General features: G+C 43.3%; 1 protein-coding gene across 2 annotated transcripts in view; it reads right to left on the bottom strand.

The window, feature by feature from the left end:
* rptor (regulatory associated protein of MTOR, complex 1) overlaps nt 1–27,889 on the bottom strand; it is a 163,326-nt gene that overhangs the window by 121,642 nt on the left and 13,795 nt on the right. For both annotated transcript variants that reach the window (XM_069713877.1, XM_069713876.1), the window contains exons 3-4: nt 24,189–24,291; nt 21,021–21,103 (exon numbers count right to left, since the gene is read on the bottom strand). In XM_069713877.1, coding sequence (XP_069569978.1) covers nt 21,021–21,103; nt 24,189–24,291 — 186 coding nt within the window. The remainder of the gene's footprint in view (nt 1–21,020; nt 21,104–24,188; nt 24,292–27,889) is intronic.

Genomic DNA, 27,889 nt, shown 5'->3' on the forward strand with positions numbered 1-27,889 from the left:
GTCGCCATCTTGTTAGTTCGGTGCGGTTTGGAGCAGGAAGTGACCATATTTGGGCGAGATGGGGGAGGACCGAGCGGTGGATCTGACTGATCTGATTGGAAACCTGACGACTTGACGTCCCGCCCACCGATAGCTGTAACCTGACTGCACCACAGGCCTGTCAATCAAACAGACACGCCCCCAAAAAAAAAAAAAAAAAAAAAAACATTAAAAAAAAAAATCGTTTTGAAACTTATTTTCTAATTAATTCGAGTTATTTTCAGATGGACCTCCAGAAAACTCATAAGAAGGAGCGACTTTAGCTAAAGACACCAAGATAACTGGTGGAGAAATTTTATTGACTGAAAATGTTATGAGAAGTTGAATGGACTATGGAGCTGGAAGCTTTTTGGATCCAACCTCTAGAGGCACTCGGTAGTATTGCAGCTTAAAGCACCTGCACATCGGCCTCATTTTTCAGAGCCGGAAGCTACGTCTACTTATATATGCAGTTTATGGTTCAAATAAAGTGTTTGTTTTGAGAGTTAGAAGAAGGGATATGAAGTAGGGAGGAGCATTTCAAGCAAAACTACTGTTAGAAATTAGCTCAGAAATATTCGATTTGACCTCTGGGAGTCAGTAGGAGGTCTTCTGGACTTAATGTAACTTTTCAACAATTTCTATAATCACATAATGACATAATTAAGAAGTGTAAATGAAAAATAGTTTCCTGTTAATGGAAATGCCTCTGATAATTATAGCAACAAGAAAAAAAAAAGCCTGATAGACATTTAAGCACTGCATTGATTGGAAAAAGTTGGTCTCTTCTAAAGAGATTTGTGTCGTGGTCATATTTCCATCCCTCCGCCCCCGCTGCTTCTGTTCAGCCTCGCTGGTCAGCTACAACAGCGCAGGTCCTGCCAGGGTCCTGACACACTATGAAATATATGAACTGGCGTACAAACACATACACCATCCTGTCAACACATTTATGTGTTCATTACCCGGCGGAGTGACTCAGACTCCGGGAAACACTTCAGCAAACAAGTCTGGTTCACCAACTGGACCTGAGTGCATGACATGAATGAATCGTGGTCACTGTGGGTGAGATGTACGCTTTGTTCTACAAAGTATTTCGAAATTTATAATGAATTTGATGATTTTAAGTCCATTTGTCAGGGACAAAGTCGAATAATGAAGACTGCTGGGAACCACGTTGAGGAAAATCGAGGAAATTGTCTCAAGAAAAAATTGCAAAGGGAATACAGAGGAGGGAATAACACTCCCGTAATCAGCTGACATATTGCATGTGTAGTTTTCAGTTAATTCTAGAAATTACTTTGTGATAAATAATTTAGAAGTTCAGAACATTTTCTTACTGTACCATGGACTGTATATAAAAGTGGACGTAGCTTCAGGGTCTAAAAAGTGAAGCCGACGTGAAAGTACAATACCACCAATGGTCACTAGGGGCCAGCTCCATAGACTCCCATTCAACTTCTCGTGAAATACAATGTCAATAAATTTCTTCACAAGTCATTTATCAATCGATAAAGTCTTACGTCGTGATTAGTTTTCTGGCGGTCCATTTGAAAATAATCCCGTCATTAACTAGATATTAGGCCTCAAAAAGCCGCGTTTATGGTGGCTTTTCTATTTGATTGAAAGGCCTGAGGCTTCGTCAGGATTCAGCTATCGGTGGGAGGGGCTTAGTGTCCACTGGGTCAGTGTCAGATCCACCACTTGCTCCTCCCCCAGCTCATCCAAATATGGTCACTTCCTGATCCAAAGCGGTTTAAACACTCAAGATGGCGACAGAGAAAATACCGAGGCTTCAGAAACTAACGGGTGACGTCACTGTTGGTTGCCGCTTGGTTCTTACACATCTATTTTGAGACTTTTTTTTTCTAAGTTTCCCACAATCCAGTTTTTGCATTCTCGAGATCACAAACGTCGTAAGAGCCGAGGTCATCTGACCAAAGACCGAAAGAAGGATCAAAAACCTTGTACACTCAAACCCTCTCATCCTTCTCTCCATTTGATCTCAATGTGACGAACCAATCTGGTTCTTAATTGGGTTTTTGATCTAACCAAATGCTGCCTCACGCTGTGCACTATCCTGCTCTGTAAAAAGCTCAGGAAACCCTCTTCTGCTACACACACACACCCTCCAAGATGGTTTTTTTTTTCTTTTTTCCCCCTTGGCAAGTCGCCCTAATTATTGAGGAAGATCCGGTAGAGTACGAGAAAAAAAGAAGAGAAAGGGGAGGTGATCAGCTGAGGAAAAAGGGGTTGAAAAGGGAAAAGGTAAAGGAAAGGAATGACGTCAGCCGCAGCGAGCCGGAGAGTTTTCGTGTTGACATGAGAGGAGAAAGCACATCGAGGGAAGGGAGGGGGGGGAAATTGGAGTAGTGGAATGCAGAAGACGTATAATGATCAATTGTCCACAGCCTTGTGGCAGCAGACAAACCCCCTTTAATCCCGCAAAGACTCTCCCTTCCTTTTAATGATGCCGAGGGACAGGGAAGAATAAAGAAAACCCTGTCGAACTCCGCTCCGAGGATTATTTTTTTCCCCTCGAAACGGTGCGCACGTTTTCCACGTTCTTCAGCGGGTGCCGTTTCTTTACAGGTTTTTCTTAGCGTAGGTAATTCTGTGCACGAGCAGCATAACGACCAGAGGAGGCGGAGCTCGCTTTGCTGTCACAGTGAGACTGCGGAGGCTTAGATAAGCTGCTGACGGCTGTCTGGAGAATCAAGGCCATGCATGACAGTATCACAAGCCTTTCCACTGCGGCATTTTATTCAGTCAGAAACGACCACCGAGTCAGAACCTATTCAACGATTCAAGAGTTCACTCGCTGTGTTGGGTTTTTTTTCCCCCTTTTCTATCCTCCTTAATAAATTCGGGCTGCACTACACACTAGAAAACTTAGACTTTTTGGACTTTTTAATGTGCCCGACCACAGAATACGAGGAGACCGTTACAACCCGGCTTAGGGAGGTAACATTAACAGACTTTTTGTTTTTTTGGCAAGGTTACTTACTTTTGGAGAAATGAAACTAGAAGAACAATTTCCTTGAAATTGAAAGTTAAATATTACAGAAACACAAAACATACTGAATCCGCACTGCAAGGATAACTGGATTTTATCAGGAGATCCTCAATAAGTCCCTAAATTTGAATTATGTTTCTTGAAATGTGGGACTTGTTGACTATTATTTGACTATAGACGAACAGACTAACCTTCAACTTCAAAGATCTATGTGGATTTTCTTGCACAAGAACTACATTTTATGCTGACATTCGATGTTTCTTACCGAAACATGTTGAGCTCACTTCCTTCCTTCCTCAACATTTGCCAAGTCAATTGTTCTGAGTATTTCACATTGTGATTTATTACATTTCTAATTGCAAGCAGTTACCACCGTGCTACAAGTCCCATACATGAGATAAAAAGTCTACAGAATAAATTTAATCTGTCCCCTTTTCTACACAACTTTTACTTCAACTGCATCAATGTTTGGGGGAATTCCTGGTGCTCGATGTCGGCACTGCTTAGCAGACGACAACCTTAAGGTACTTTTAGCGTAATGGAGCCCGAGAGGTTGTTTCCAACATGGCAAACAGTGCGATTAACGGGGTGGGAATCTACCGTACGGTTGGGCTACGTTCAGACTGCCGGCCCAAATCTGACTGTTGTCGAATCCAGATTTTGTCCAGATTGATTTTGTCCAGATTGAAAACACGCATGAAATGCAATTTGGAGGCATTTTAAAATGTGAGCCCAATTAGATTACCGCCAGCTCCCGTGTTGGCAGCATAGCTGCACATACGTCATTACCACAGCAGCCCACGCAGATAGGTTGGTGATGTCTGGACACACAAAATCCCACCTATAACATCCTAAAGATCTGATTTGAGGGGAAAAAAATCGGATTAGACTGCAGTCCGAACAAAGCCTCAGACTCGAAGAGCGTTCAAACCACTGTTATCTAAAAGGTTGTTATGTTACTGGGTTCAGCGCAGTACTCTGCTAACATCAGTCTGTGATGGACAGAAACTAATCACAAACACACAAAGGTAATTATTAGGTTATTAAATGGGCACAAACGTTTGTCTTTTTAAGGAAAAAGTAAAAGATGAGTGTCGCGTTGTACATCGTCCTCATGCTGAACGTGCTCCAGCCGCTTTTATCGTTCAGTCTACGTAACCTTATCAACACACAAATGTCAAATTGGGCATTTTTTAATTTGATTTAAAAACAAAGCGCAAGACGATAGATGACTTTTATTTTTTTTTTTTTTTTTTTTACCAATATCAACTTGCATTTTGCTTATAATTTGGTTACATCTGGTATTTTTTTTTTCAACTTTTCCAGTAGAGAGACGTTTTTCTACCAAGTAATAGAGCAGCACAATTAAATGTAATGCTCAGAAGTGACTTTGATCCATCTTACAGTCTGTTCTCGTCACCATCAGCTCTCCATCGGGGGAATAAATCGAGCGGCGGGATGTGCTTTTCTGACCACACGCGGCAGAGAGAAGCCAGTCGAGCCATCTCGAGGGATGCTCGCGGCTCTGGAGGACTGGTCCAAGGTGCTGCCCTTCAATTCATTTCGCATTACTTATTCCACGACTGCAGCTCCCTGCATAGCAAAGATGGTGTGTTCCGGTTTGACCTTTTTTTTTATATATATATATTTATTTATATCTGCAGCCTCACAGACTCTTACAGGTTTCGAGTAGAAGTAGCTCCGGGTGACGGCTTCTTAACTTCCTGTGAAGTCTCTAAAGTAAATACTTCAAAAGTGTTTTCTTTCTTTTCTTTCTTTTTTTTTTTTTTTTTAATATAACAGCTTTCGGCTCTTTTCCTTTGTGCTCACAGATAATTTTTCTGTTTGGGTGATTGATTAACCAATGTCGCAACAAGTGCCAAAGAATTTAAAACTTTCATCCCTCACATAATGAAGAGAAAACAATTAAACATAACACACTGCACATAAGGTTCAGTTCTGCGTGAGATTACTGAGCTCGGCGATTTAGGTAAAACTGACCTTAAATGTTTCACTCAAGACAAGAAAAATTGGGAACCTTATCTTTAATATCTTTAATCGAGAATCGTTTACAGCCGTTCCATCCTACCGGGCGTAGACATCGGGTTCATTTTAACCAATCAGCATGCGCTGAAACCGGCCGAAACTCGGACACCACTGCAACTACTTACAGTGTCCACTTAAAGTGTTTTTTTACAGTGTATTTTTTTTTAATTGTTTTATTGAATGCCAGCACTTTGACAAGGTGCTGACCGTTTATTGTGTGCTGAATGTTCTGCGTTTATTCCCGGTCGACAAGATAAAAAAAAATTAAAAAAAAAAAATTGACAAAATCTGCGCTCGTCACTGTCACCAGCCGTCCAATCACAGTGAAGGACAGACACGGTTAACCACCGACACTGGTCTCCCTTCAGAGTGGCCGTGCAAACGCCAATACGAGCCGAGTCACCAGACCGAAGGCTAACAAAAATGTGCAAATATAAGAGAAAGTTTTTCCCGAAACCAAACAACTGAGGAGAACCTACATAATCCACATTAACCCCATTAAGATTAAAAAAAATTCGCACTTATTTCAATGCGGCACCGACAAAGTAAGTGTGACAGCAAACCTGTCATTTAATTCAACATTTCCCAGATGGGTGTTTGATTACTTTCATGGAAAAAGGTAATGAAATTTACCCACCGTCAGCTTCAGATCACTCGAACAAGCAGTGACCATCTGCCACTAAACAAGGGGGGGAGGGAGGGGGGAGTCTTTTCTTTCTTTTATTTTGGAGTAATAATATTTAACACAGACAGCGAGGGAGAGACCCGTGGTATAAAATCAGGCCCATAAAAGGGTGATATCCCAACGCTGCCGTGAGGCAGAGAGAAACTGACTGTTTCTGAGAGAAGGGAGGACAGTAAATGGAGGACACTAATTATTTAGACGGACAGATGTCCTACTAATTAAGGCAGAGTGAGACGTACAGGCCCCGTCACGCTAAGGCCATCGGACTGATAATGGAATGGAATTAAGAGTGAAGAATGCTGGGTAGCGGCCGATCGAGCGGCTCGTCTCTCTGTCTCTCTCTCTCTCTCTCTCTCAAGACCGATGTCGCAATCTGCTCGGTTGCGTAATTGGAAGGGCTCGCGCTTTTAATTGAAGCCACTTCAAGAAGAGAAATCATCGAACAGAGCGGCCCGATGATTTTACCCGGCGTTATCAGAACGAGGGGCTCTCCGACGCATCGACAGCAATTATTGTTTACAGCGATAGAAACACCAGCGTCTACATCAAACAACTCATTACTTACAATTCATTAGTCACGCTACTCAAGAGACAAAGCGACGTGTCAATTCTTGCTCCAACAGAAAATCAAACCGAAGAAAAACTCTCTACTGCCGTGTACGCGCGATACACTCCGTGACAGCTACTCATAATTAATCTTGTTTGTGTCACTGACTTCTGTATGTCAGCGCAAATGGAGCAAGGACATTAGTCTCTATCAGCAGATGGTTTGTTGGTAATGGGAGCAAACTGTACTGCTGCAGTTAAAAGGCAGCATTTTTTTTTTTTTTTTTAATACAGAAGCTTTTAGGCGGTAGACCAGCCTTGAATGGGGAGACCTACATCACTGAAAAGGCTTAGATAACCGTTATGGTGGAATTTATTTAAAGTGTTGAGAATAGAAGTGAGCCAGGTATCTCAACCGTGAAAAAAAAACCTTTTCCAAACTTTGAAGAGCTTGGTTTCAAGGTAAAGGCGGTGGTTCAACACCACGAAGTGAATCTAGGTAACATTCGCAGGGATAGATGAGGAGGTGTTGTGGCTGATGGACTAACTTCTTCACCGCACCGTTTCCCATTAATGTCAGTTTAAAATGGTTGGAAACCACGTGGTGACCAACCGTGACGTCAACTGTAACGTCACCATATTTGGACGAGCTGGGGAGGAGCGAGGCCTGAATTTGACTGAAAAACCTGTGGACGCTAAGCCCCGCCCACCTATACTGGTAACCTGACTACACCTCGGGCATGATGATCAAACCAGGCACGTGCCCATACCAAGCAGCAACCAACAGTAACGTCACCCGTCGGTTTGTGAACGGCTGTTAGGAACCCTCGAGTTCGGATTTTGGACGTCGCCATCTTGTTATTTTGGAGCCGGAAGTGACCATATTTGGACGAGCTGGGGAGGAGCCAACGGTGGTTCTGACTCAATCTGATTGGGAACTTGGAGGACACTATGCCCCGCCCACCGATTGTGGAAACCTGACTGCACCACAGGCATGTCAATCAAGCAAACACTCCCCCAAATATGCCACTTTTTGAGGCTTAATATCTCATCTATGGTGTAAATATTTTCATATCGACCAACAGAAAACTAATAAGAAGGAGGGAATTTAGCAAACCACGCCAAATTGACTCGTGAAAAACATTATTGACTTGACTTTTTAAAGACAAACTCTAGTGGCACTCGGTGGTATTGCAGTTTAAAGAACTTTTACATTGGCCGTACTTTTCAGACCTGTAAGCTACGTCCATAAACAGTCAATGACCCAAACATAGATCTCTAATATCTAATAAACGATGATATTATTCTCAGACGGACCACCAGAGCACTGATCGGAAGGAGGGAATTTAGCTAATGACACCATAAGGACTTGTGGAAAACACTTACTGACTTTGTATTTCAGGAGACGCTTTTTGAATGGGAGTCTTTTGGAGCCGGCCTCTAGTGGCCCTCAGTGGTATTGCACGTTAAGACACTTCCGCACTGGCTTAACCTTCCAGACCCGGGGACTACGTCTGTTTCTATGGTTACAACCCGGGATAAATGCTTGTTTGACGACTTTATTAAGAACAAAATGAATAATCCACCCTCTTCACAACATATGCGAGTGACTGAGAATCTGCAACTACATAACATGTGCATCCATCCATACGTGTAACAGCTGGTTAATTTGCAGAGGATGAGGAGCGGTCAGTGTCGTGTGGATTCCCAAATGTTTACAGGGACCATACGTCCAGATATACTGTCACACCCGATGGTTTCTGGAATAAGCAGCTCCGTCTGCCAAACATCCTTGACTACAGGCCAAGTATACCTTTTACAGCCTGTTTATTATAGCTTTAGTGTTTTTTAATATCACGCCGTGAAATATAGCAGTCATAATATCGTAATTAGTCATAATATTCAGAGGGAAACCGTTTGTTCATTGGCTTTTTTTTTTTATATACCAACACTTTTTTTTTTCCACGAAGGAACCCTGCAAGTCACCACATGCGAACAAGAATAAAAAAAATAAAAAGAGTGATCCACATTTTCTCTGGTCCTTTTCCCCGGGGACACTTTTGAGAGACACTTGGAGAACAAAAGAGCAGTTGAATTTAATATTGCTGCCACAGTTGGCTGAGTAGAGCTGTTTTAATAATAAAGAACAGAAACATGGAGACACGGGCCGTGGATCATTGTGTGTGTGTGTGTGTGTGTGTGTGTGTGTGTGTGTGTGTGTGTGTGTGTGTGTGTGTGTGTGTGTGTGTGTGTGTGTGTGTGTGTGTGTGTGTGCAGAGGAAGAAAAATAAAAAGGGTGGAAGGCAGCGAGGTGACTCAGACGACTTGTAAAGTGACAAAAAAATGTCTGAAGGGATGAGCGCTCCTCCACAGTCTAAATTCAGAGATGCCGTTTGGATGAACGCCCCCCAATTTGCACCATTGTCCTGCCACGCACCAATGCACCGGTGCCCACACTCAACCGGAGGGTTGCTGGATTGGCGTCCAGATCCAGTCACGGCGACGTGTTTCTACACGACGCTACAATAAAACAAAACAAAAAAACCTGAATGAGAGGTGGGTGGGTGTATCTTTAGTTTCTGTCCACCGAGTCACATCCTGGCCTCCCGTGTTGTCCCTTCCTGCTCTGCATCCTCTCCAGACGCTTCATGCCAACACATGCACACATATCATGAGGCCTTAAACACACACACACACACACACACACACACACACACACACACACACACACACACACACACACACACACACACACACACACACACACACACACACACACACACACGCGCGCACACGGAGTCAGGACGTAATCACAATCGGCACACGCACGTATCTGAGGACAGCAGACACCAAAGCTCAATGAGTCACCGCGGCGACGGCAGCATCACTTCAATACACCGTCTGGCGGTAATTACAGGAACAGTCCTGGTACGTTAATTGGTCACTTTTTCCAGAGGTGACACTTCCCTTTGTATAACACAAAAGGATTTATGTTGCTTTGACTCAACGCTTTTTGGCAAAACACAGGTGGACATAACTGGTTTTGATGGCTCGGTTTTCTATAAGCCTCGAGTTCCCGAGTTGTGACATGTTTGCCGACGTTTACTTGAAATAATGACATTATTGCGTGACACACACTTTGAAATATTACGTTCCCCGCTGTCTCATCAATGAAACGTATTATTAATTCGCTCACACTGGGACTCACTTAACACGAACCCGCAGCCCATTTTGGATCCCAAGAATGAGCTTACCGTCGACCGTATACCTTAACGACTCGGCGTCACTAAAACCAGGAGTCAATCTCCATCTAATCATCAACACAAGATGAACGACTTCTCCAAACGGTCCTTTAATAGGACATTTACGGGGTAATCAGAGGCAGAGAGAGAGAACTGACCAATCAGCTACTTCCTGTGTCCCGCGGAGGATACCGCGACCTGTAGGGCTTCTTCCAAACCACATTGATGTATTGGTGGGATGCCCATAAGTCTTCCAGCAGGGCTAATGGTTTTTTTTCCCGGTGTGGCTCCTACTGGACTGAGTGCGTGAGGAGAGGCGAGGGGAGATCATTAATACAGGTTTCCGCTTCGGGATATTCGCCGTGCGGCTTCCCGCACATGCCGGTCATCAGCTGGACTGATTCGGCAGCCGTGACGGTTCCTCAAAGGGACTAATTGCAGTGGGTGGAGTGGTGCTGGTTATTGAGTTGTGGAGAGGAAGTACTGATGCTCTATAACCACCAAGGCCAATAAAACAATCCATTTATTTCTTACCAAATTGGCAGTTATTTGCATCTGGTTTACAATTCAAATCAGAAATGAAAATGTGTGAAAATGATCCACATCTATTTGACAAATGTTTATTCTGCATTTGAATTTGGTTTAGTTTGATGACTGCGAGCCGCTCACTCCTACACTGCTGTGTCAGCACACACAACGTGGCCGAACCACCATCTTCCTACTGTCGGCCACAAAACAGCTGCACGAGGCCGCGCGTGTTATCCTCACAGGATTTTTTTTTTCCAAGACTTTCAACTGGATTTCTTTTTGGGATGAATCAGGGTTTTTGAATATTCATATAGTCAAATAGTCATTAATGTATTTGTTTAAAAATGGATAAATTCATGTGACTATCGTTCTTCCTTATTTCCCAAGTTTTTACCGGCACCTGCTTGTAATGCGTTATTCCCATCAAAAGGTGGCGATAATTTATCTGAAAGCTGTTTACCAGCCGCCATTAAACAACATAAAGAGAACAACATGTTGCTGACGGGCTCTGGAGCTCTGCTGGTAAAACTGTGTATCGCTTTGAGATTAGATGTCACGGTGCGAACAAGACGACTAAAACGCTCGATTAATTGTCAATTAGTTCAGAGCGATTTATTGAGTAGATTAATGAAGACTCTGAGTCGAAATTGGTTGTTCGCTGAAGCAGAAACATGCAAAGACGACTACAGCCTTCAAAAAGTTCTGACTGGAATTCCATAGAAAAATAAAAGATGAAGAGCAGGTGAAGCGAGCGGATCGTCAGTCTAATACGGCTGCGCACAGCAACGACCCTCACCTTCAAAATGAAACTAAAGACATGCTGTTCATAAAATTTGTCAGAGGCCAGGGGCGTTAGAAGCTGGATGGCATTTAGGTACGCAAGGTCAAGTGGTGGCGAGCAATTTTTGAAAATAGTATTTTTGCTTGAAATGCCCATTGTTATCTCTTTCATTTGGTGCAAACATGGGGAATACCCGTGATATTGTTAACATTAAGATTTAATTTAGAATAATAAGGTCATCAGCACAAAAAAACAAAACAAAACAACATTCCTATATTGCAGTCCTTCCACTGAATCCATACATACTAAAAGGGCTCTGACACACTTTCATCTAGACCCAGCTAATTACCGGACCCCGCTGCTCAAGTTGAAGATGACCCAGTATGCATATTATACCCAAACACTGCTGAACTGATGGCGGGCAGGTCCACAAACTCTACTCGACAGTAGCTGCCTAAAGTCACATGCCTCTGCCGGAAATTCTCTCGCCAATTCAACATGTTTCTGTTGGCGGCGAATGTTAGAAACCCGCCTTCCTCGTAAGGAGAGAAGACGCAGTGCTGCTAATTACCGTGTTGTCTTTGTCCCTCTTGTAGTTTGATACAGTCACACACTGCCTCGCTGTCTCCACCTTAATTAAAAAAAAAGAACCTTCTGGCAGTCAGAGCTAGTGAATAGTGTCTGATCAAACTGCTCAGCCTGCATATTCATGCTGTAAAATCACAGCGTTTTGTTTGGAAATTTGCAGAGCAGACATTTGGAAAAATTGTAGCAGCAGAAAGCAACCTGGGTTACACTTTTCTCTTCTAATGTGCATGACAAATAGACTTTGTAAAGTTGGTCGTGGATAGATTCTTTTTCGAGAGCCAGTATTGAATTCAACGCGTTTCTAGCACTAGGGATTGGAGGCCCAGTCCACAGTGATGGCTGTCAAACTTGGCGATGGCACATGGACGGATATGTAAACACAACCATTTGTTATTGGTGGGCCTTAGTTAGCGATGTACTAAACCTCACTAAACCAAACGGACCTGATAACGGACCGTCAAACCAGTCTGAAGGACACAAATTTGGCCGGGTTTTGTTCCAGCCTACTGAATCTGCTGTTATGATAGCTACCGAGTGACGGTGTTCAATTATCAGAGTGGGTCAGGAGCGTAGCTGGCATTACAGTGATGCCATTTGTATTTAACCCTTATTTTTTACTTTATTAAAATTTGACGATAATTAGTTTGTCTACTTTAAAAAAAAAAAAAATTTTAAAATCCAACATCTCACGTAAAAATGCTTCGAAGACGTTGCTAACTGTAGCAAATAAAATGAAGTTAGCTTAGAACAATGTGACGAGTCAATATCTGGACCATGTAGCACCCATTATCAGATATAAATACCTTAACATTTCGAAATAAAAGAGACAGTATAAATCAAAAGACTCATTTTGTGTGTTGTTTCCATGAGGTTGGAGGACTAGTGAGAGTAAGATTTTTTTTGTTTTTTAAATGCTCAAAATGAAGGTACTGTCAAAGAGGATGACATATCTCAGGATTCAAAGTCCCCGGTGAGAACTGAACTCTGCTGATGCTGCAATCCCACTTCTTTTTAACACCATGACTCACATCTTTGTGATCCAAACTTTTTGTTACAAATTTGAAGTCCCAGTTTGTGATGACCTTGAAGACACCGAGAGGGTTGTCTTCTCAGATTTCCGAAAATACCTCCACATCCTGAGCGGATATTATACAACCGTGTCCTCGGACTGAGTGGTTCTCCTCTTAAAGATGAAACTGAACTTTATATGTAAAACTGCTCGAGATCCCTTTTTATTGATGCAATCCTAACGACTGGGCGGAATACAAAAAGTCCAAATAAGCACTGACTATCATTTTCCATCTTGCTGCTAAAACACAATGAACTAAAAAGTCTTGCAATGGTATTTTAGGATAATATAACATGACTCAAGCCTACAAAGTGAGCAGCAAAGTGTTCGAGGTGCAGCTCGCTGATACATAATGCAGAGATAGTTAGCCGAGGTGACAGCAGGGGCTCGTTGCTGCAGCCAAGGCAGGAACGCTAAACCCGAAGGACACGGCGCAGATCCAGAATTAAAAAAAATAAAAAAAACAGAACAAACATGTTCGGCATCAGCAATTTACTGCTGGCTCAGCAATTTACTGTTGGCTTTGAAAAGGCCGCTTGACAAGACAAGCACATCGCTTTTCATCTCAATAACTAACAAACATCCGGTGATTCAAGAGAGGGAGAGTTTCAAACCAGATTCCCAAACATATAACGGAGGACAGAGAGAGAGAGAGAGAGAGAGAGAGAGAGAGAGAGAGAGAGAGAGAGAGAGAAAACAGTGACAAGCAGAAGAGAAAATGAAAGCGAACAAGTGAAGCTTGAAAGAGAATAAGAGAGCAGAGGAGGCAAAGAGATGCTCAAGGTGCTGCAGTAACTTCTAGTTTCTCGACGCCAAGTCAATGAAACAAAAACAGTCGTCAGCTGAATGCAGTCTGTGCTTTAAAAAGTAACACGATAAAGACACAATAAAAACGCAGACGTTCAACAACAAAGATGGCTGACAAATAAACTGGCGGTGGTGCGGAATATCTAAAGTGAAGGTGTTGTGGAAGACAGAAGTAAAAAAAAAAAAAAAAAAAAAAAAAAAACAGGAGAGACACAAAGTATTCAATATGAAAACAAAAAACGTCTCCTAATCTGTGAATACGTGTCGCTTCTTCCGTTAACATCACACGTCCACAGCTGCGGATCGGCGTGACGCTCCGCAATCAATATTTCTAATCAAGTATGAAGACTTTCTGATGACCACCACCAGTTTATCAATAAAAACACGCGCCACGCATCTAGTGGCCGCAACGAGGCGACATGACACTCGCGCTGGAAAACAAATTTAAAATGGATCCATGAGGTCAGAAAAACCATTAGGAGGCAACGCCACACTAAAACCAGTCACATCTGGGCAATTATGATTGATTGCTTGCTGCTGCGCTCCTAAGTCAAGGAAAATGAAGGACAAATATTGCCCTCTTAAATGCGAGGATTTAAATTATAGCCGCGTTTCAATTTGATTTCCGTCAAATTTGCACAAAATCTGAACAAAATCTCTTCACATTTTCAGTTCCCATGAATTAAACAACCTAAAGATGAACAAATAATGACAATAACAACTTGTTGCAGATCTTATCTGAGCTGTATGTCCAATAAAACACATAAAATACCGCACAAAAGTGGGATTAATTATAAATCCTTGAATATAAACATTAACATTATGTTGTCATAAAGTTTAAATTCTAAAATTTTAATTGTATTTTAATAATGTATGCTTCACTGGGGCAGCGAACGGGCCTCTGACAGAAATACAGCAGAAGAAGAGCTGTTTGGAGTAAACATCCAGCTACAATTCCATAAATTAGACTTTCAATCAATAACATATCAATAATCTAAAATGATAAACTGAAGGCTATAGTTTGGGACAAATATAAATGTTGCTGTAAAGACGCTATAAGCTTCCCCAAATTCCTCAAAATCAGTTCGTTCTTGAGTCCAAGTAAACGTTTGTGAAAGATTCCTTCCCGGCGTTCCCGAACGTATTGACGAGAATGGAAAGGGGCAGATAAGACACACGCGAGGTCGCAGCGCCCTTGACCTTTGACCTATGATCAAGCCAAAATCTATTCAGTTCATCCATGAGACCCGGTGAACATTTGTGCCAAATTTGAAGAAGATGCCTCAAGGCGTTCCTGAGATACGGCCTTCACAAGAATGGGGGAAAACGTGAGCTCACAGTGACCTTTGACCTTTGACAACCAAAATAAATTGCGTTCATCCATTAGCCCAAGCGCACATTTGTGCCAAACGAAAGCATATGCATCGGTGGCATTAAAATCCCCTCTGCATAGGTATGAAGTTTAAATCCGACAGTAACAATGAAAACTGCCGCATAGAGCAATAGAGCAGAGAGGCAAATAAAGAAAGTTTCTTCCAGGATCACACGGTAAAGTTTAAAGAGATCATGTACTTATAAATATCATTGGTTGATCTGCTGCCATCGGTACTTGCCGATACTGCGCCAAGAACACTCTACAGTTCATTCATATTGGAATGATGTAATTCAAAACACTAACAAACATGTACAAAGCGAAATCCTCAAGCGTCTGGATGCAAGTGGGCGAGCCGAGTCCAGTTCGCCGATCTAATGAACGTTGGGGTCTCATCACAGATGGATGCTGGGTAATCTGCATCTACTATGAAGAGGCAGAGAGGGACATATTCTACTTACTGCAGAGCACAAAATAAAAAAATTTAAAAAAAAATCGGTAAAAGCACAAGGAGGTAAAGTGAGGATGGACATAAAGAGAGACCTGATTGAAAAAAAAATAAACATCACTTTGATGTGGAGTGGGGGGAAAAAAACGACGATGAAAAAAAGGTCAGAGAAAGCAATAAAAGAGGCGGGAGGTGGAGACGGCGGAGAAAGCGAGTGGGCGGCGGCGGGATTTCTGACCGTGAGGGTTAATGCGAGAGTACAGAAGCAAACCGGGGAACGGATTCGTGACGGCAGGTTGGCGAAGTTAAACGCTGCGAGCGTCTCAAACCAAAAAAAAAAAAACAACAACAACAACAACAAAAAAGGTATCTAATTTGCTCTTAGGTCTAATAATCTACCAACTCATCTGGAATTAATTTATGACCCAATTTGCCGCCCGCCGTGACGGAGCAGGTAATAACGGCGGTGTGCCCGGTCGCTCCGTCGAAGCCTTTATGTAAGGTGTGTTGGCGAACGCTGCTCTCCGGTGTGCCGCTGCAGAGCTGCGAGGACAACAAAAAAATAAAAATACAAAAAATAAAAATAAAAGGAGCAGCTTCTCAACCCTCCCACTCCTCCCTCCTGCAACTCCTACCACCACTTGCCGCTGACCTCCGGGGTTCGGCCGAGCCCGAGCCTACGTTCCTCTAGCTGCTCTCTCTCTTCGCAGCGTCTCTTCCTCCGCCTCCTCGTACCTCGCGTGTTCCTTCTGAGCTGTCTTTTCCAAACAGCTCCACCACGTTGGGATTATTTTTACTTCTACCTCCTCGTGATGAGACGTGTTGTTGTTTTTTTTTGGCGGTCGAGCAGAGATCCACGGCGCCAACAGGATGATGCTGAGGCAGCGTTATCAAACCGGTCAACTGTTTGTCTGTTTTTATTCTGTTTTACTTCAGGGAACATCTTTCCTGAACTTTACTTACTTATTATTGTAATAAAACTCTAATTTCAGCTCTACATCGCCACCCGACCCGTCCAGAGGTGGGCAATGAGCCCGTAAAAAAGCATCGTGGTATTTTAGGGTATTTCTGCGATAGCTAAATTCTTGGCAATACCACTAAATACCAACCAACCTATTAAAAAAAATGTGTATTATAGTTGTATATGTCACTGCAAATGTGAGAGTTTGTCATCAAATATTCAGTGTTTGAAAACACGTGGCGCTCCCATTAACGACAATTTAGAAAATATGCTGTGCTCAGGGAAAAACGCTCTGGTGGACACGGACGCCAGGTAGTTAAAGCAGTAGCAGAGTGTCGGCCGGTTGTGGCGCATGCTGATTGGTTAAAATTAACCCGAGGTCTACGGCCAGTAGGATGGAGTGCTTTAAGGTGCAATACCACGGAGTGCCACTAGAGGTTGGCACCAAAAAGCCTCCAGCTCCATAGACTCCCGTTCAACTTCTCTCGTGAAATTTTCAGTCAATAAAATGTATCCACGAGTTATTTCAGTGTTTTTAGCTAGAGTCACTCCTTCTTATTAGTTTTCTGGCGGTCCATCTGAAAATAATCCCTCATTCATTGGAAATTAAGCCTGAAAAAAGAAATTGTTTTTGGGGGCGTGTTTGTTTGATTGACAGGCCTGCGGTGCAGTGAGGTTACAGCTATCGGTGGGCGGGACGTAGTATCGTCGGGTTTCCAATCAGATCACTCGGATCCGCCGCTAGCTCCTCCCCCAGCTCAACAAATATGGTCACTTCCTGCTCCGAACCGCTCCGAACTAGCAAAGATGGCGACGGACAGAATCCGAACTGGAGGCTTCGTAACGGCCGTTCACAAACCGACGGGGTGACGTCGCTGCTGGTCGCTGCTCGACCCAGATTCTGGTATTAACGCAGTGAATTAGGGTCTGGGTCGTCCGGGCTTTACACCTCAGTCATTCACAATTTATCTCCCAATTCTCCTAATCACCTGACTACGCGTGTTTTTGGTAAACCAATCACGTTTCGCCAGGATCTCATTCAGCGCTCGAACTTTAAACCTGTTCTACGGCGTCAGCCGTCAGTTCAATGGCGATGTGCTGCGCCCCCTCCTCCACCCCGTTCGCCTCCAGGCTTCACATCAGGTGCAGCTTAGTCACATCCACCTCGCCAGCTCTCTCTTCATCACATCCCCCACCGCCAGCGTGTCGACCCCGAGGGAGGTTCCCACGTAGTGCGCACCAGCATCTCTTTCATCGAACACGATGACATCAAGATATCAAAGACTTTCACATTTTCTCCTCGTTTTTAATCATCCACTCATACTGAAGTCTCTCCTGATTGAACTGAAGTCTCCTTCAGCTTGTTGCTACGGACGTCATCCCGCCGGGCGGTGCAACGGTATGATGTCATTACATCTGCAGGTGGGAATGTTTGTATTATAATCATATGAATTATTTTTAATCACCTCAAAACATACCAGTGTTATCGTGAATGATATACACAACACACACACACACACACACACACACACACACACACACACACACACACACACACACACACACACACACACCCTCCTCCTCCACCACCCCCCACCCCCGAGGGCATGTTGTTTATATTCCATCACACGTCTCAACACCAAACACACATTTCGTTACCAGTTCTCACGGCCGTGATCAGATTTAATCCTGTCTGAGCGGCTTTAAAGCGTATTCACAGGTGGTTTGAAATGTAATTCATAACCGATACCTGCAAACGCGGCTCAGCTCAACACCTCGGATTACATTTCAAGTGTGCGCTTATTGTTTTATTTTTTTACGCCACTCCCCACTGGATTTACGTTTCTAAAAGCAGTAAGCAGAAAGAAAAAGATGCGGAGGAGACACTGCGCACGCGCACACACACACACACACACACACACACACACACACACACACACACACACACACACACACACACACCGTGCACTGCTGCCAGCTTAGCCGCTCAGAACTTAACATGACCAGCTGAAATAATGTTGTCTTTTTAGTTTTTGCGTAGCTCGCAGAAATATGTCGACAGCTTTAAAAACAATATGAAAGTGTCCCACCTCCAACCCCTGCTGTGGTTCTCAGGCAGTTTCCCACAGGGCTTTAGACAGCTGAGGTTTATTATATAATAATTGTTGCGATCTAATATGCTTCATTTTACCGCGGCTATTCTTAAAAGTTGCCATGTAATCATAGACCGGATATAAAAGTGTTTGTAGCTTCCTGCGCCGAAAAATGCGCCATAAATTGCAATACCGCTGAGGGCCACTAGAGTTCGGCTCCAAAAAGCCTCCAAAGACTCCCAATCAACTTCTCTCATGAAATACAAAGTCAATACATGTTTTGCACAAGTCAATATGGTGTCATTTGTTAAAGTCACTCCTTCTAATGAATATTGTGGCGGTTCAATCTGAAAATAATTCCATCATTAATCAGATATCAGTGGTCTTTTTGTGGGCGTGTCTGTTTGATTGACAGGCCTGCGGTGCAATCAGAGTACAGCTACCATTTGGCGGGACGTACTATCGTCAGGTTTCTAATCAGATCCACCGCTCGCTCCGCCCCCAGCTCGTCCAAATATGGTCACTTCCTGCTCCAAACTGCTCCGAACCAGCGAGATAGTGACGGACAGAATGCGAACTCAAGGCTTCATAATCGATGGGTGACGTCACTGCAGGTTGCTGCTTGGCCGTGAAAGGCTTTATCAGCATTTTGGAAACTTTTTTGGCTTGAGTGTTATGGGATGTTTATTTAAATGTCCTGCACTGCAGCTGCAGCGTAACGGTTCAAACTGAGAAGGTGAAAGAACTTTCCTTTCCTATTTTTGCTTTAATGAAGTATCATATAAATTTTCTGATATGTCAGCTGATAATAATTTTCTGTACATAATACAATTTTTTTTTTTTTGATGCCAATAAATGTAAACTGATATATATATATATATATATATATATTTTTTTTTTTTTTTTATAGTCCAACAACAGAAAAAATTACATCCGAACAAAAGCGTTGACAAAAATCTAGTCAAAACCTAAACAGTTCAACAAAAACTGAACATTACGGCCTTCACGGAGAGGATTTAGTGCAGGGCTGCTGCTGCATTGGACAGCATTAGATTTCGATAGAAATCCCATCAACATGATACCAGAATTTCAGCAATAATCCAATATCAGCTACATTTTTTTTGGAACTACTACCTCTGAAGATTCAGTTTCATCAAAGTGCATCCGGGAAAAAAACAAAGACTCAGGACAAAAAAAAAAAAAAAGCACAGATACTTACTGACATACTGATCGTTAGAAATGCAAAGGGGGTTACAGACATCGAAAACAAGTTGCCCTTTGGTCAGCTTTCATCATTACAGTGATCGTCGTAATAACAGTAGATTACAGAGTGCCTTCTAAACGATGTGAAAAGTCAACCACACAGATCAGATTGTCCTGATATAACGTTTCCCCACTCTCTCCGTTTCAGATTGTTCTATTCATCAGAGAAAAATCTTTTACACCATAAACTCTCCGATTTCATCAGAGGCCCCCGTCTTTATGGAGAAGGAGTGCCATCTGCTCCGGCTCGGAGGCCCCGAGAGCTCAGAGGAGGACGAGATCTCGAGGAGCCTCGGGGAAAATAGCGAACTAAAGAGCCAAGGACAACTGCTACTGTTGGCAGTGACATGAATGCATGTACACACACTCAAACTGAAACGGCTGAATTTACAAGCGTACACGATGCATCTGTTTAAAAAAAAAAAAAAAAAAAAAACTTTGTTGCTGTCGAGAGCATGCAGGCGTTTCGTTGGCACAGAAGTGAAACAAAAAAAAAGAGCCGACACAACGAGACAGCTCAAATAAACCCGTTCTCCCTCGTACACACTCAAATGATCACTAAATGTAAACACACTTTATCAGGAGCCGCGGTTACCATGACAGCCGCGCTGACTGTCTATTCGTCTACGCGACGTAACTGATCGCGCAGAGCGAAGTGTTTTGTCTGAAAAGTCACAAACTGAACCAGTTGACAGTGTGCATGTTCCCACAGCCTTATGTGAGCATACTCTTACAGTACATAATCAGTCCCTCCTAGAAATCACAATAATTAACGCAAATTCAAGCAATCTCAGCAATATTTGCAGGAGTTTGCAATTTTGAAAAATTCCTGCAGCATTGCCGCTAAAAACATCGTCAACAGAAGCTCTGCTGAAAGTATCACGACAAAGTGTTTTACAAACAAAACTCCAAAAATAAGTGTTAATTTCCAACCAGCGAGGCTCCGCCCCCCTCTCTCCGCTCACTGTCAAAACAAACCGCTGCCAGCTAACCGCAACAACAGGAAGTGACGGTGTTTGTGGGAATTTAGTGTTGAATTTCTGCAATTGCACAGTAAGAAACTCACTCGAAACTTCGCAAATGACGTCGCCGGTTGTTGTTTGTTTGTTGTTGGTGTGGAGCCGCCCGCCGCCGCGCAGCTACAGTTCTCCAGACAGCATCACGGCGGATGTCGCCGGGTGTCTCTTCGCCTACGTCTGCAGCGAGGTGATCTCAAACAAAGCCACGCAAGCGAATCCCACAATCCGGACAACCGTTCCGTCAAACAGGATGTTCTGAACGGGCACGGCGCTAATTGCAATCAATACCACAGTCCTGAAAGAGTGGCGGATCATCGAGCAGTTTATTGAGAAATAATTGCTCACTGAAAGCAAGGTGAGTAAAATCGGTTCGGTTCAGACACTTCGGCAAAATCGATGGAACTTTAAAACACCTGAAACATACGAGCGGCTCAACGGAGGCCAAAACAGATAAGTTCTCACACCGTTTTGACGAGAATCATTATTCACATGCGTAAGAAGAGAAGGAGGGAGGCTTGTTTGGCGTGAAGCGACTCACCCTGGGCTGCCAGTTTTCATACTGCTTCTGCAGGTTGGCCCCGATGGTCTCCAGGGCCTTCTGCGGGCTCATCGACAGAGGATCTGGGCAGGCAAACATAAAGAGCGTCAACACACCAGCGATTAAACACGCGCAGGAAACACACATTACACGTGACGGTCACGGCCGAGGGGAACCGGGCCCGGGACGTTCGGGCTTGAAGACGCAGCCGAGAGAAGTTTCAGTTTATTGTTTCGGCATCAGAAGGAACGTTTCTTGTTAAATCTGGAGCGCGGTTTGGAAAAAAAAATAAAATAGCAGCGGCCCCCTGAAGTTGAAATATTGATGAGTAAATCAATAGGGCTTGAAGAATAGCTGGATATAGATTGAGGAACGGATCAAAATCGCGCTCAGCGGGCGGGGAGGAACGTACCGGGAGAGTTTATGGGAGACACTGGTCGGCTTTACGGTCGGCGGGGGAACGAAATCGCTGGAGGGTCATCTCGCAACGGATTACCACGACAGAAAGAACACAAGACGGGTTTGACGAGGCAAACCGCAACTTTTACACGACTGCTTTTATTTACAAAGGGAAACTGTAATCGATACAAGTGATTTCAGGAACTTTAAAATACCAAATAAAGATTCATTTATTAAGGAATCTGAACCTGTGCAGAAATGTATTAAAAACACAGGATGAAGATGTTTCCTCCAAGAAGAGCTAACCTGCAGAAGGTGTTTGACTTGGGAAGTGATTCTTCTGTGTACAAAGGTATTTTATCATTTCTGTTATGGTGCAAACTAAAGCTTTATAAGGGGATATTTTCGCACACGCGCGCGCACGCACACACACACACACACACACACACACTCTGGCCAGTGAAAAGCATACGTAAGCCCGTTACATCTGCGTATGGCTCAAGCACGAGTGAGATCTTAAAATCCCTGTGGTGCATTTCGGGACATCCTCCTCTTAATATTCCCAAACAGCCTCTGAAAAGCCAAGTGGCAGGTCGGCAGAGTGTCCTCAGAAGCCGCAGAGAAAGTTTCGGAAACTTTTAAGAGGTGTGTTCCCGCTTTAATGTGCCTCCGTGCCTCCCCACAGTCAGGCACGTCTCAGGGGAGCCGCACAATGGGGTTTTTGAGGTTCCCATTCAATGGAGATGGTCCTTTGTGTTTTTGTTCTGCCACGCGTCGTGTGGTTCTGTTGGGAGGGCGAACCGCTTCATCCCGGATGAGACAGGAGCTTTATGAATCGAGCTCCCACGGGGGAAAGACTGAGAATATCCCCCGACCCCCCCACCTTAACGCTGCAAAGTAAAAGCTCAAGTAAAAGTTGACGGTTTGCGTTGCCGTCGTTTGAGCCGTGTGAATTTTTTCTGCCGTCTGCGGTCGTGGGTTCGTAATCGCCATCTCTGAGCTTTTAACAATGTCAAAACGGGAGTCTGTAGCGGCGCTTTGAGCTGAACGCAACGTGACGATGTCAACGAGCTGATATTAAGCAGAAATGTTTTTCCAGGAGTTTGACGTTATATTTTAGCATGAGAGGTTGAAGAATTTTCATTTTTACAACCTCTCTTTGCTCTTCATCCTCTCTTCATCCTCTCTCATCTGCCCCCCCAAAAAAAAAAAAAAAAAAAGTGCCGGCTTACCGTTTGTGCTGAGTTATGCAGAATTTTTGTTTAGTTACAGAACCTGCATCCTGCAAACGGTTTATCGTTGGCAAAATTGTAAATACAATAAACGTACAATAAAGACACTATGGTGAAAACTAAAAATTTTAAACTTAGATTTTGTTATTCTTTTCTGACAGAATCACACATAATCACTTCATCGGAAATTTCAAATTTTTTTTTTTTGGGGGGGGGGATGATTTGGCGGGATGTTTTTGCCGTTTTTGGCGGGAACCCATTGCTTGCAAACCCACTGACAGGTTGTGGGTTACAGAAGGTTGACGTTAGGATGAATCCTGAGAAGGAAATGAATGTTTGTGCTGAATTGGACAGAAAACCATCCAACAAAGTCGAGAGATTTTCCTTCTGGACTGAGTGACGCTGAGCCACTCACTGACTCTGCATCAACTCAAAGAGTAAAACATGATTTAAAAACTGCTTTGGGCTCTGTCGTCACTACACCTCCATCTTAAAAATCAAACACAGAGAAGCACCACGAGGCTGTTATCCCTTTACATATCGTAACATGTAAAACATTTGAAAAACTCTGGGCTTTTTGAATGTGTAAATGCACCTTTAATTCTATAATTGTGAGGCAGCTCGTGTTGGCTGCGTTTCAGCATCTGAATCTTAAACAGGGACACTTTGCTCCCAATTCACGTCACGGTTTTGTCCTGTGGCCACTTTCAGTTCCCTCAGCGATCTGCTCAGCCTTGGACTCTGCAAGACCCAAAACGTTTGAGCGTGTTCGAGTGGCAAAGGTCACGCGTGTGGGCGTCTCTGACGAAGAGGCAACGGCCTTCATCGCCCGTTATGATGGCGCCGCTGCCGTTGCTGTTTGAGGGGCAACAGAAGCACATGTGGATTTTGGTATTTCTTTACGTCGTAGAAAAATCGAAATTTGAATCTATCAAATTCAGTCAATATATCTGGCTTAATACAGAGATTTTGTTTCTCTCAACATTTTATTTTTTATTTTTTCAATTTAAGATAAACAACACATCTTTGTTGTGTGTTAATCTTTCCATTCCGTTTTCAGAGCATTTTTCTACAGTCTCCTTTTGAACGAAGACAAAAATCGGGCAAAAATCATCTCCACAAAACAGTCAGAACTGTTTTATATGAAATATGTGTAATTACAGTCATTTATCTGCGATGGATACGTGAAGACTAATTTGCACTGATTTCCAGTGGTGTGTTGGTTATATCTTTGCGTTACCATTTAACCGAATTATGAGTCTGAAGAAAAGGCCCAGTTTTTGATGCATATTGTCCAAATTATGTTTGAGCATTCACCATATTTTTTATTTGTATTTATCTATCACAGCGTCTGAATGAAAAATCTGTTTATTTTCACGCCAGGAAGGAAAGCAGCACATCACAGGAAGCTTTTACTGACGTCCATATGTCCTACTGAAGTCCATATGTCCTACCGAAGCAAAAGTCCACCTCACTCTGAACAACTCTTAACTCGAGTTTTATAATAATAGATTTTATAATGTCTGTGCGGACTCACCTATCCAGCACTCCAGTCTGGCGCAGGGGGACGTCTTGACCACGTCGGGGGGGTCCACTCCCACGTTGAGGCACAACACCAGCGCGACACTCACGGTCTTCATCTGAGGGTGGACACACAGGAAATGACATTATCCTCACGGCACTTATCAACGCTTAAATACAGACAGACTAAAGAAATGTTAGATCTTCACGCGTGAGGAAAAAACAACACACATTTGCAGGCACCAATATGTGCCACTGGGGGAATTTAAAAATGGCGCGGATCAGGGCCTGATTGGTCCTAAAATAATACCATGATATATTTGTGTGTTTTTGCAATAACAATATTTTTGATGATATGACAAAAGAATACCGAAAAATATGTGATTATTAATTTTTGATGACATGCAATTTAAACAAAATAAGCGTGATCGATTTATACGCCGGCACAAAACGAAACAGTTTGACCTCAAATATAAAAAAAAAAAAAACTAAACAAAGATGTCTTAGTTCTTCATATTGTGAACAACAGAAGCTCAAAGTGAGACTCAGATCCTGTGTACAGCGCTGAGGGAGGATTTGGGGGTTCAGTTCTGCTCTGTCAGAACTTCCCGATCAGCCGCAGAGCTTCGAATTACTTCCTCGCTGCTGTCGGCAGATTCAACGACATTTAGGCCTGATTTCGTGAAGTTTGACCTCAACGTTCATCCATTAACAAACTACACTTCTTGGGTTTTTGTTACACTATTATTTTTGCCGCCTCTGCTTCGGTTCACAAAGTGCGACCATCGATTAAACTCTTAAACTGAGCTGAAGACCTGAAGAACTCGGCGGCTTTCGGTTCGTGCTTGTTGCCGGATAAAATGCTGTTTTCATACGAGTGTGACGTCATCGTGTATCAGTGTTACCTTTATCGCGATAGCATTTTTTTTTTTCTATAAAAAAAAGAAAAAAACTATACCGCAGTTTCTATAAAATACCTTCTACTAGGGATAGGTCACGAATTTCGAATATTCGAACAGTCGACATTCATTCTTCCTTATTTCCCCGTTTGTTTTGTTTTTTTACCTGGCTGTAATGCGTTACTCCCGTCAGAAGGTGGCGGTAATTCACCTAAAAGCTGCCTGCCAGCCGCATTAAATAACACGGGGAGAAGAAGAACACGCTGCTTTCAGGGGTCTGAATTTTGAATAGGAGTTTTGCTTGAAATTCCCATCCCTGCGTTCGATGAAAAACTATACCGGTATTATCGTGAACAGTATGACATGGCATATCTCTAATACCAAGCCTGCTCTTTACCATCGCATTTACTGTCTGTCCGTCGATCTGAACGAAGACAAAAAAAAAATGCATCTTAAAAAAGGAAAGGAAAGAAAAGAAAGCAGAGGACCCTACTCGAATGAATAAATGTGGAAAATCCCAACTGTGATGCCTGTCACATCACACAAGGTGAGAAACACAGCGGCCGCGAGAAAAACAGGCCATCGAAGGGGAACAAGCATTGATCCGTGGGTGATGTGGCAAGTCCTGACACACACCCTGACACACAAACAAACACACACACACTGTAAATTAAACTCTGCAACAGCAGTCAGCCATCACTCCTTTTTTTCTTCTTCTTCTTCTTTCTGTCAGCTCCTCAGAAACACTTTATTTTGTGTCTCGACCTCGAAAGGACACGAGCCGACAAAAAAAGGAAACGATCAGCTGCCGAAACTCTTTTGATAAAAGTCGCACTTATCAACAAAAAGCTGCAGAGTCGCCACAGACGCGCAGAAATCCTGCAGCGGCGGACGAGGACGAGGACTTTGTCTTCGTTTTCGAAACAGAGCTTCGACGAAAGGCAAAAACCGACGCAGCGAATCTCGATCTGAATTTTGTTGGGAGTCTCAGAATACGATGCGAAAATGACACACAAAAAAAACAAAAAGTCGCACGGAGCCGAAGGGAAGCTGCAGTTCCTCTGTGAAATCACTAGAGAGTCTTAACAGTCAGTCAGACAGCTAAAGCCCCATTCAGACAGGAATAATATTCCAGGAGGGAGGTTGTAGGATGAGATATTCACCGAGCTCCTCTCTAATTGCATTCATTGTTCTGCGCGCGAGATGAATCGGAGTCCTCGGAGCGGCCATAACTCAGTCAGATCCGAGCAAGCAAACTGTTTGGATGCGATTTTGGTGGGAAATCATTTTCCCCGAGACTCTAAACGAGTCGGCTCGAAACTGACGGGAGGACATCGTCTGGTAGGAAAAGCCAACGTGGAGAGTTTTACATCACTGCAGCCGAAACTTTCACCAAGACACCTCTACCGTGATCATGCGGCGGTCTAATTTAAAAAAAAAAAAAAAAAAAAATTGCAGTCAGATCACAATTTGTCGTCATTGCTTAGATACAGAGACACGCTGTGCATATCTGCAGACGAATGTGGTAATTTATGGCCACATTTATTCCACGCTGAGCAAACTGAATTTCTCAGTTACGACTTTGGTTTCTCTCTTTCTGTGCAGAAGTTGTGATACGAAGGTCCTGCAGTCGCAGAATTTATCTTCAAGGTAAGTTTAAGAGGTTTTTGATTTTTCTCAACAAAACAGTCGAAAACAATATGAACTTCAAACCCTCCTCTTTGGAAAATTCCGATTTTAACCTTGTTAAGATTTTTTTTTTATATGCGAGAATGAATGCAGAATATATGCAGGATAAGCACGCCGAGGCACCACAGTTTGTGAACTGCCGCTCTGAAGCCTCGATTTCAGATTTTGCCCGTCGCCTTCTTGCTATTTTGGAGCAGGAAGTGACCATATTTGGACGTGCTGGGGGGAGGGGGGGCAAGCAGTGGATCTGACTGATCTGATTGGGAACCCGAGGACGCCACGCCCCACCCACCGATAGGGGAAACCTGACTGCACCACAGGCCTGTCAATCAAACAGACACGCCCATCCCAAAAATACAACTTTTTGGGGACTAATATCTGATTAATGACGGGATTCATTTCAGATGGACCGCCGCAAAAACAAATAAAGAAGTAAGTTTAGTTAAAGACACCATGATAACTTGTGAGAAAAAAAATTCTTAACTTTGTATTTAATGAGAGAAGTTGAATGGGAGTCTATGGAGCCGGAGACCTTTTCGGAGCCGACCTCTAGTGGCACTCGGTGGAATTGCATTTTAAGGCACTTCCACGTCTGCCTTATTTTTTCAGATCCAGAAGCTACGTCCATTTTTATATACAGTCTATGCTTTTACCACTTTAAGGCATTAGAGGATTTTCTTTTCTTTCTTTTTAATTCTTGGAAAAAACGTCTAAATACATAAAGCTTTTAGGGTTAAACGCCACAAACGAAACCTCAACATAAATACATCCAGTAGATGCATCCGACAATGTGATTTTCACATCATCCACGAGAACTTTTTAACAAAAGAAAAAGAAAGAAAGGTGTCTCTCTGCAGAGGCCGGCGTGTTCTTTATTTTCTTTTGAACGTTTTTTGTTTTTTTTAATGTTCAAAGGTGGAACATGAAGGACGAGGGTCACCGGATTACTGGCCGTGCGTCGATGGCACTGCCAGAGGAGCCTTCACTCTGAGAAAGAAGGTGCACGAGCTTAATGAGGCTCCGCATGTCCTCTCGCCTCCAATTACCTGCAGGTTAGCCACCCGCCGGCTTCCCCCACAGGGCTCCCTTCTTTCCCGCAGCTGCTCGGGTACAGTCACGAAGAAATCAG

This window comes from Brachyistius frenatus, unplaced genomic scaffold, assembly GCF_029030835.1.
Source record: "Brachyistius frenatus isolate BFR_SWC_R1_liver_20210118 unplaced genomic scaffold, ASM2903083v1 Contig_123, whole genome shotgun sequence".
Classification (NCBI taxonomy): domain Eukaryota; kingdom Metazoa; phylum Chordata; class Actinopteri; family Embiotocidae; genus Brachyistius; species Brachyistius frenatus.